Source organism: Pongo abelii, chromosome 8 (assembly GCF_028885655.2).
Source record: "Pongo abelii isolate AG06213 chromosome 8, NHGRI_mPonAbe1-v2.0_pri, whole genome shotgun sequence".
NCBI lineage: Eukaryota > Metazoa > Chordata > Mammalia > Primates > Hominidae > Pongo > Pongo abelii.
Window position 1 is genome coordinate 5,454,521 of NC_071993.2, and position 10,508 is coordinate 5,465,028.

At 48.2% G+C, this 10,508-nt stretch overlaps 1 protein-coding gene across 1 annotated transcript; it reads left to right on the top strand.

The window, feature by feature from the left end:
- The first annotated feature begins 1,992 nt into the window (after window positions 1-1,992).
- On the top strand, window positions 1,993-2,478 carry UCN3 (urocortin 3). Its single transcript, XM_002820488.3, has one exon. The coding sequence runs from the start codon at window positions 1,993-1,995 to the stop codon at window positions 2,476-2,478; it is 486 nt and encodes a 161-aa protein (XP_002820534.3).
- Window positions 2,479-10,508: the final 8,030 nt, after the last annotated feature.

Genomic DNA, 10,508 nt, shown 5'->3' on the forward strand with positions numbered 1-10,508 from the left:
CCAGCCTCACGCTGCTGAAGGCCCAGGCAAATCGCCAGATGATTTACTTACCCAATTGTTCTTATTTATTTTAAAAAGCTAACATAAGAAAAGAATTCTCCCAAGTTGATAGTGAACCACATGTTTCTTGCTTGCTTTTGTGAAAGCCAAGTATGTCTTCGGTAATAAAGTGAACTTCAGGTTCAGGAAAAGCCCCCAAATGTGAATAGCAGAGCCTTTCACTGCTTATATCGCACAGGATAGCCCAGGGGATGGTTCATCCTCACACCGCAACGAGAGAACAGGCATGTCGGGGTGTGAGCGGGGTCCGCAGACAGCAGCCGTGCTTTCTCTAGAAGGAGTTTAGATAAAACTCCTGACATGTGCACCTCACTGTTACGTCCTCATGCATGATGAAGGACAACAATGAATAAACAAACGTGATGTCCTTATTGCAGGCCTGCAGAGAGTGTGTGCCTGCAGACCAGGCAAGAAGGACTGAGTGCAGAGTGGTGGGTTTGATCCCAGGGCACAGGAAGTCAACTCTGCCCATTTCACAATATCCTCAGGAACAACGGCCATGGGTAACCCCAGCTCTGACGGCCTCTGGCACAGCTGATGCTGCTACTGTGAAGGAGCCCCGGCAGGAGGGTGCGGGTGGCTCAGCACAAGCCCTTCTCCCCTGATGGGGATGGCAGTTTGATGTCTTGTTTAACACTGTTGATCAGTGAACCAGCAAGTATCTATGATGCTTAAAACCTGAACAGTCCAAGTAACATGAGGGTCATTGAGTTGGATGTTTTTATTGTCGCAACAGTCCATACGCTAATGCTTAGTTTTTTTTTTCTTTTCTTTTTTTGGGACTGGGTTTTGCTGTTGCCCAGGAGGGAGGCAGTGGCACAATCACAATTCACTGTAGCCTCGACCTCTGGAGCTCAAGTGATCCTCCTGCCTCAGCCTCCTGAGTACCTCGGAATGCAGGTGCCCACCACCACACCCAGCTAATTTTTTTTTTTTTTTTTTTTTTTTGTAGAGATGAGGTCTTATTATGTTGCCCAGGCTGGTCTTGAACTCCTGGGTTAAACAATTCTCCCACCTCAGCCTCCCACAGTGCTAGGATTACAGGTGTGAGCCACTGTGCCTGGCCAGTTTTTATTTTTCTTTTTTTAAATAAAAGAATGGATTCAATTGGTCCCTAGAGGCTAGGATCCTTTCCAAGCTCTCAGTGTCTCCTTCTTGCCCTGGACAATCACCCTGACTCAGTCTGACTGATAACCAGGATCCCACACATCTTAGAGATCATAGATAGTGTTGGCATTGAGGTCCTGCGGTTGGAGAACGTTGGTGCTCCCTGGATGATACTTGGTCTGACAAAAAGACCAAGCTGACTTTGGCTTCATAAATCATAAAGTCTACAGTAAAACCAACCAAGTTATTAATAACAAATCTGATTGTTCTCAAGAAACTAGGATAGCCTAGCGAGAAACCAGCCTTAAAGATCTGCCTTAGAAACATTGACTAGACGCCCAGCCATGGTCTTTAAGCCACAGGGATATATTCAGTCAGCCGTGCCAATGATGAAGGAACAAAAAATTCACTTGCCATTAAAATCAACCACAGTAGGCTGCTAGATGCTTACTTAGTATATTAGTTATTCGCTTTACAGGGGCAGAGGCTGCCTGCAAAGCTGAATTAAATAAAACCCATAAATACTAATGAGGTCATGGTTCTCACACTTCAGTGATCACTGGGATCATCTGCAGGGTTTGTTAGAACACAGGCAGCTGGGCCCCAGAGCTTTTGATTTACTCGTTCTGGAAAAACACCTGAGAATTACTTGCATTTCTAACAAAGTCCCAGCCCGGGCTGGTGCTGCTGGTCTGGGGGTCATACTTGGAGAACCCTTGTAGTGGAACATTAACAACACCCTAGTAGATTTTAATCCAGGTCCTCCGGAGTGCCACGCCCCTCCCATGCCCCTGCCCACATTCCTCTTTTCTGCTGCAGGGAGAGATGCTGATGCCGGTCCATTTCCTGCTGCTCCTGCTGCTGCTCCTGGGGGGCCCCAGGACAGGCCTCCCCCACAAGTTCTACAAAGCCAAGCCCATCTTCAGCTGCCTCAACACCGCCCTGTCTGAGGCTGAGAAGAGCCAGTGGGAGGATGCATCCCTGCTGAGCAAGAGGAGCTTCCACTACCTGCCCAGCAGAGATGCCTCTTCGGGAGAGGAGGAGGAGGGCAAAGAGAAAAAGACTTTCCCCATCTCTGGGGCCAGGGGTGGAGCCGGAGGCACCCGGTACAGATACGTGTCCCAAGCACAGCCCAGGGGAAAGCCACGCCAGGACACGGCCAAGAGTCCCCAGCGCACCAAGTTCACCCTGTCCCTTGACGTCCCCACCAACATCATGAACCTCCTATTCAGCATCGCCAAGGCCAAGAACCTGCGTGCCCAGGCGGCCGCCAACGCCCACCTGATGGCACAAATTGGGAGGAAGAAGTAGAGGCAGAGGCTGGACGGGAGGGCAGCCCTCCAGGACAGAGGGCAAGGACAGGGCGAGGGGAGGGTGACGGGAGGGCGAGGGGAGGGGGAGGGGAGGGGGAGGGGAGGGGGAGGGGAGGGGGAGGGGAGAGTGAAAGGAGGGTGAGGGGAGGGTGAGGGGAGGGTGAAGGGAGGGTGAGGGTGCCAGCTGCTGGTCTGTGTTCTGTGGGATCAGTCAGTTTTACAGGTTGCTGCACTGCTGAGCCCCTCTGATCTCCTCTGGCCTTTCATCCTGTCTCCCTCCTCCTCTGTCTGTACACACGGAAGTGCAGTATTGTCCAACCTTCCAAGACATAAAGCGGCTAATGTTCCTCCCTGTACTCAGCATCTCCTTCCTCCCTCCCCACAGCAAGAGGCAAAGTTCATGCATTCCTCCTCTCCAGTCTTCTCTCTGTTGACCCCACGCCTGCAAAGAGAGCGTTCAGGGCTCCTGTCCCACACATCAACCCCTGCCGGGGCAGAAAGGGGAGCCACAGCACTCGCCCTCATGCCACCAAATCCTTCCCTACCTCCTCACCCCATTAAACCAATGGCTTCTTCAACTCCTGGCTTGTCTCAGTTCCTCTTCCTTCGGCCCGGCTGCCTTCAAACTCTGAGCTTGGAACAGGGAAGAGGAGGAGGGAGGGTCCTGGAGAGCCAATTCCCATTCTCTCTCAGAGGGGAAATGGGTCTGGGAGACCTTAGCAGGGGTAAAGGAGAACTTAAGAGTCATCCGGTCTAGACCCATCCCCGGGGCCTGGTCCCACCAAGAGACACAACCTGGGAACTGTTTCAGAGTGGATGTCATGGCTAAAAGGAAGAGGGAGCTTTCAATTAGCCACTTGAAACATCTCAAACTCCTCCATGGCTTGCTAGGGCCTGGGGACCACTAGTCCTCCACGGATTTCGCACTGAACCCACAGTAACTTCCCTGTGCTAAGCTGCGTGTTGCGGCCAACACTGATGTCCAGGCCAGGCCTCTGTACTCCCCAGTCAGTGACCTCAGTGGACGGACAAAGCCAGAACTTAAAAAGAAGCAAACACCGCCAGGGAGCATATAGATGATGAACTGCAAAGTGAGAGCAATTAGCATAAAAATATAAATATGAGGAGTGCAGAGAGGAGAACCTTCAATATGAGCAAAGTTCCCGTCTAAATGAACATCAGCAGCAGCTCTGATGGCCTCCTGGCAGCAAAGCCCAGGCCAGATTCCCAAAAGAGGGGCCGTGGTCCCACTCACTTCTGCGTGGTAAGAAATCATCAGTAAATACAACAAATTTGTGCATGGTAAAACAACACAGACACACACACACACAAACACACACACACCAGCAACTAACACCACCACCACCAACAGACGCAAAGTCAAAAGACAAATGAATGATAGAGTTGAAAAAATGTTTGCCACTCATATAAAAGACACATGGATGATTGATCAAATATACAAAGAGCTACTCAAAATTGAAAAGAATAAGAACTAACCCAGGAGAAAAATAAGCAAGGACACGAATAGATCACACACACACACATACACACACAAAATTACAAATGGCTCTCGGATACATGAAAAGATGCTCAGTTTCATTCATAACAGCTTCACTGACATACAACTTCTTACCCATCTCATTGCAAAAGTCTGTAAGTGTGGCAGTACACTCCATTCGGCAAGGCTGATGGCCACTTTCCTCCATTCTTGTTTTGGGAGGGGGTAGAGCCCTAGAGATACAATTTGGCAATTCTTATTACAATAACAAATTTATTTTTCCTTTAATCCAGAAATCCTGCTTCTGTCGGACATTACCTTACCAAAAAAAGCTAACATTTAAATGTTAAAAAAGTTAAGATTGAAATTAAAAGTCCTCATCTCTTAACTGGACCAATCCTCCAACAAAGTGAAAATGCAGCAGCAGTTTCCACCCTGGAAAAACCACATGGTAGAGCAGAAAACATCCTGTCCCGAGCCCCAGAACACCCATGACTAAGTTCTACATATTGTGTGTCCAGGAGCAAATTCTTTAACTTCCTGGGATGCTGACGCACCAGAAACCATGGCAAGGGCTGCACCAGCATCATCTCACTTAATTGCCACGATTACATCTCAAGGTTATTATATTTTACATTATAAAGATAGAGACTGTGGCCCAGAGAACTTGTCCAAAGTCTCTGTGCTATTAAGTGAAAGAATCAGATTTGGTCATAAACCCTCTCCTTCCTCCACAAAGGGCTGACCTTTCATTGACACAAAGGGCATGAAACACCAGCCGCCCCTGCCTCGCAGGGCTACTCCAAGGCTCAGATGAACTATGCACGAAAAAGCACTTCTCGGAGATTGGGGTTGTGACTTTTATGTCCCCATTTGGTATTTGGAATGCTTTCAGAGCCGTACAGATGATGCTATGATGAGCATAAGTGTCATCTGTAAGGCTCTGATGGTTAATGAACTAGGAAGAGTTGGCCAAAACTGGAACCCACCCACCACAGCTGGGAAAGCACAGCTTTCCTGCTCGACAGCTACCGGCCTACAAGTCCAGCGTCCTGCTGTGTTTGAGCTCCTGAAGAATCAGAGCTTCATTTGGGAGCAAGTAGTGCTTCTAAGCATCTGTTCACGATGATATCAACAACAGGTGGAAGGTAGAGACGACCACATCCAAAGATCTCCACCATCTTTATCTGCTCCCCACCCCCCAACAGATTTCAGTTTACAACACATTTTGGGGGAAAAGGAGAATTAATATTGATCCTACTATCATAAAAGGAAGAAATTCTCTGACGCCACTCCCTCCTCCTCTGTCAGGGAAGGATAGAGAAACAGGGAATAGCTTCACCAGCATTAAGAATCAAACGATCCAATTTCACAGCCAGCTGCTGTGGCTAAAGAGAATTTTGTAGAACGTGGCCAACCCCGGTAATTAGTGAGGTTCTCACTACATAGGGTTTTTTGTTTTTGTTTTTGTTTTTGAGACAGGGTCTTGCTCTGTGGCCCAGGCCGGAGGAGAGTGGCTAGGTTACAGCTCACTGCAGCCTTAACTTCCCAGGCCCAAGTGATCCTCCCACCTCAGCCTCCCAAGTAGCTGAGACCACAGGCATGCGCCACCACACCTGGCTAATTTATCTTTATTTTCATTTTTGTAGAGTAGAGGTCCCCTATATTGCCCAGGCTGGTTTCAAACTCCTGGGCTCAAGTGATCCTCCCGCCTCAGCCTGCCAAAGTGCCTGGATTACAGGAGGGAGCCACTGCACCCAGCTGAGTATGCGGAACTTAACACTGTGTTTGGAACTTTCCTGAGTATAATAATTTGTCATTTTTCTGAAACACAATTTTGAATTACTCTGCAAGACAGATGTGCACGAATAAGCTATTTATTTAGTGAGTGGGCCCAGTTATTACCCAGCGTCTCTGTCTTTAAGTGACTCCGTTGCTGTCTGCTAATGACCACGTAGGTCCCATATCATTTGAGGTCTGAAGAGGACTGCTTAGGTTTTTCAGCTAGACATGACTGCCTTTTGCAGAGGAAATTACTGATGAATATGGCAATGCACAAAGCTATCAGATATTCTCTGTACACCTAGGCTGTATCTGATTCTGTTTGAGGAATATATCCGAGAACCACACCTGATCCTCTGCCCTGCAACTGTAATACATGGACACACTAGAAACTGTCTAGGAAAGAGCCAGGTGCAGTGGCTCATGCCTGTAATCCCAGTGCTTTAGGAGGCCGTGGTTGGCTGATCAATTGAGGTTGGGAGTTCGCAACCAGCCTGACCAACATGGAGAAACTCCGTCTCTACTAAAAATACAAAATTAGCCGGGCCTGGTGGTGCATACCTGTAATCCCAGCTACTCGGGAGGCTGAGGCAGGACTTGAACCCAGGAGGCAGAGGTTGTGCTGAGCCCAAATTGCACCATCGCACTCCAGGCTGGGCAACAAGAGTGAAACTCCGTCACAAAAAAAAAAAAGAAAGAAAGAAAGAAACTGTCTAGGAAAGAACAGCAGAGGGAAAAAGCTAGAACTGAATTCAATTAATATATTGTGTGTAATAAATATTTTTTCAAATTAAGAAATTAAAACAGATTAATTTATCTTATAAAAGTTAGAGGACTTCCCAACAGAATTGTTTATGAGGGACTATGACTATGTTTGCCCTGAAGACTTCCCTCTAAAGCCAATTTAAATTTAAAAATAATGGTAGGCTGGGCACAGTGGCTCACGCCTGCAATCTCAGCACTTTGGGAGACCGAGGCAGGTGGATCACTTGAAGCCAGGAGTTCGAGACCAGCCTGGCCAACATAGTGAAACCCTGTCTGTACTAAAAATACAAAAATTAGCCGGGTGTGGTGGCACTCACCTGTAATCCCAGCTACTTGGGAGGTTGAGGCAGGAGAATCGCTTGAACCTGGGAGGTGGAGGCTGCAGCGAGCCGAGATTGCACCACTGCACTCCAGCCTGGGTGACAGAGCAAAACTCCATCTCAAAAAAAATAGAAGAAAAGAAAAATAATACAAAATTTGGAAGTGCTTTTTTGGGACCAAAAAAATGAGTTTGTGTAAGTGAAAATTCTCAACACAATTCCAGTCAGATTACTTATTTTGGTTTAAACTCCCTTAAAAGTCAGTTTAAGTTCTTTGTTACAAATAAAATAAGGATCAATAGCCATGTAAATTTCCAAAGAGACAAGACACACGAATGGATGATATGGGCTGTATTAGTCTGTTCTCACACTGCTAATAAAGACATACCTGAGACTGGGTAATTTATAAAAGAAAGGTGCTTAATTGACACAGTTCCACATGGCTGAGGACGCCTCACAGTCATAGCAGGAGATGAATGAGGAGCAAAGGCACATCTTACATGGTGGCAGGCAAGAGAGCTTGCGTAGGGAAACTCCCATTTATAAAACCATCAGATCTCCTGAGATTTATTCACTACCACAAGAGCAGCATGGCGGAATCCGCCCCCATGATTCAATTACCTCCCCCTGGTCCCACCCTTGACACATGGGGATTATTACAGTTCTAGGTGAGATTTGGGTGGGGACACAGAGCCAAACCATATCATGGTCTCTAGATATTCTATCTAACAAGGAATCCTGAAAACAAATATCAACAACAAACAAAGGTTCCTGCTTCATGACAGTAAAACAATTCTGGAAGCTGTAACCAAATAGGGAAAGCTGAGAAATACCCAGCATTCGATCAGACTTTTTATATAATTTCAAGAAATGTGAAATACACAAGTTCAACAGTAGTTAATATTAAACTGAAAAGACATTTACATATGGCAAGAGCCTAAGGAATATAAAATCTAATCAAATGATGCAGCTAGCTACCTTTGTAAGAATTACAGATGTAATCTGACTTGAAAATTAGATAATAACATGACTCAAATCTGAGTGGGCTAGGGACCACTTCATTCTTTAGTGAATGAAGCTCTTGTGATAGATGATTGCTGGGACTCCATTAGAGTTGCCAAAAGCAGTCAGAGCCTGGTCAATATCGTTAAGAAGCCTCAGCAAGCTAAGAAAGCAAGAGACAAAACATTTATCTTTGTAAGGTAACCCCAAAGCTACAGGATGACATATTGTTTTCTTCAAGGGAAAGCATATTTAATATTCTCTCTCCTTCCTCCTGCCTCAGCTATCATTCCCCAGTGTGAACCTCAAGACATCAGATTGAATCTCCCCCACTGCCATTGTTTTTATCACCTGCCAACACCTGGGTCAGTCCACCTCATTTCTTTTTTTTTTTTTTTTTTTATTTTATTTTATTTTATTTTATTTTGAGACAGGGTCTTGCTGTGTCATGCAGGCTGGAGTGCAGTAGCGTGATCACAGCTCAATGCAGCCTCGACCTTCCCAGGCTCAAGCAATTTTCCCACCTCAGCCTCCCAAGTAGCTGGGACTTCAGGCGTGTACCACCGCACCTGGCTAATTTTTGTTATTTTTTGTAGAGACGAGGTCTCACCATGTTGCCCAGGCTGGTCTTGAGCTCCTGGGCTCAGGTGATCCACCCACCTCGGTCTCCCACAGCACCTCATGTCTCCATCACTTTAGCTCTCGGTTCGTCAATCTCACTCACGGGGCTCCTGTCTTAACTTGTGGTAATCTCAGTACACGTGTAGATGACCTCTCCCACACCTGGCCTCTCAGCTCCTTAAGCATTTCCACCCCCGTGACCCTGACCTGCCTCCTGCCTCACCACTCGCTCCCAAGACTTTGTCATTACAAGTCACAAACTTTCTGACCTCCACGTCCTGTCTTTCCAGCTCACCCTTCCTAGGACAGCAACTCCAACCATCTCCCAGCCCCACTGAAGCCAGTAATCCACGGATCCTGCTACCTTTTCACCATCCACCATCCCTCCCGCCACGTCCCGACCTCTCTTCCCTCCTTGCCCGTCTAAATGCCAGCGTGGATTTTATCATCCCTCGCTATGCACACCTGAGATTCCCTTGTTCCACATTTGCCTTGTTTTATTCATTCAAACATGCCATTATTCTGCCCTTGAACCCTGAAGCTTAACACAGCTTAAAACCCACACACACACCACACACACTCACACACACCACACACACCACACACACCACACCACACACCACACACACACCACACACCACACACACACTACACCACACACCCCACACACACACCACACACACTCACACACACCACACCACACACCACACACACACCACACACCACACACACACTACACCACACACCCCACACACACACCACACACACTCACACACACCACACACCACACACACACACTCACACACACCACACACACACACACCACACACACACCACACACACTCACACACACCACACACACCACACACACCACACCACACACCACACACACACCACACACCACACACACACCACACCACACACCACACACCACACACACACACCACACACACCACACCACACACCACACACATACCACACACACCACACACACACTCACAGTACACCACACACCCCACACACACACCACACACACACACACACACACACACCACACACCACACACACACTACACCACACACCCCACACACACACCACACACACACACACACACACACACACACCACACACACCACACCACACACCACACCACACACACTCACACACACACACACACACACACTACACCACACACCCCACACACACACCACACACACACACACACACCACACACACACACACACACTCACACACACCACACACACCACACACACCACACCACACACCACACACACACCACACACCACACACACACCACACACACCACACCACACACCACACACACACCACACACACCACACCACACACACACCACACACACTCACACACACCACACACACCACACACACCACACCACACACCACACACACACCACACACCACACACACACTACACCACACACCCCACACACACACCACACACACTCACACACACCACACACACCACACACACACACCCCACACACACACTCACACACACCACACACACCACACACACCACACCACACACCACACACACACCACACACCACACACACACCACACACCACACCACACACCACACACACACCACACACCACACCACACACCACACACACACCACACACCACACACACACCACACACACCACACACACCACACCACACACCACACACACACCACACACACCACACCACACACACCACACACACTCACACACACCACACACACCACACACACCACACCACACACCACACACGCACCACACACCACACACACACTACACCACACACCCCACACACACCACACACACTCACACACACCACACACACCACACACACCACACCACACACCACACACACACCACACACCACACACACACTACACCACACACCCCACACACACACCACACACACTCACACACACCACACACCACACACACACACACCACACACACACACACACCACACACACCACAACACACACCACACACACACCACACA

Coding starts and splice junctions, on each gene's coding strand:
- UCN3 (XM_002820488.3), top strand. CDS start 1,993: ATGCTGATGCCGGTCCATTTCCTGCTGCTCCTGCTGCTGCTCCTGGGG.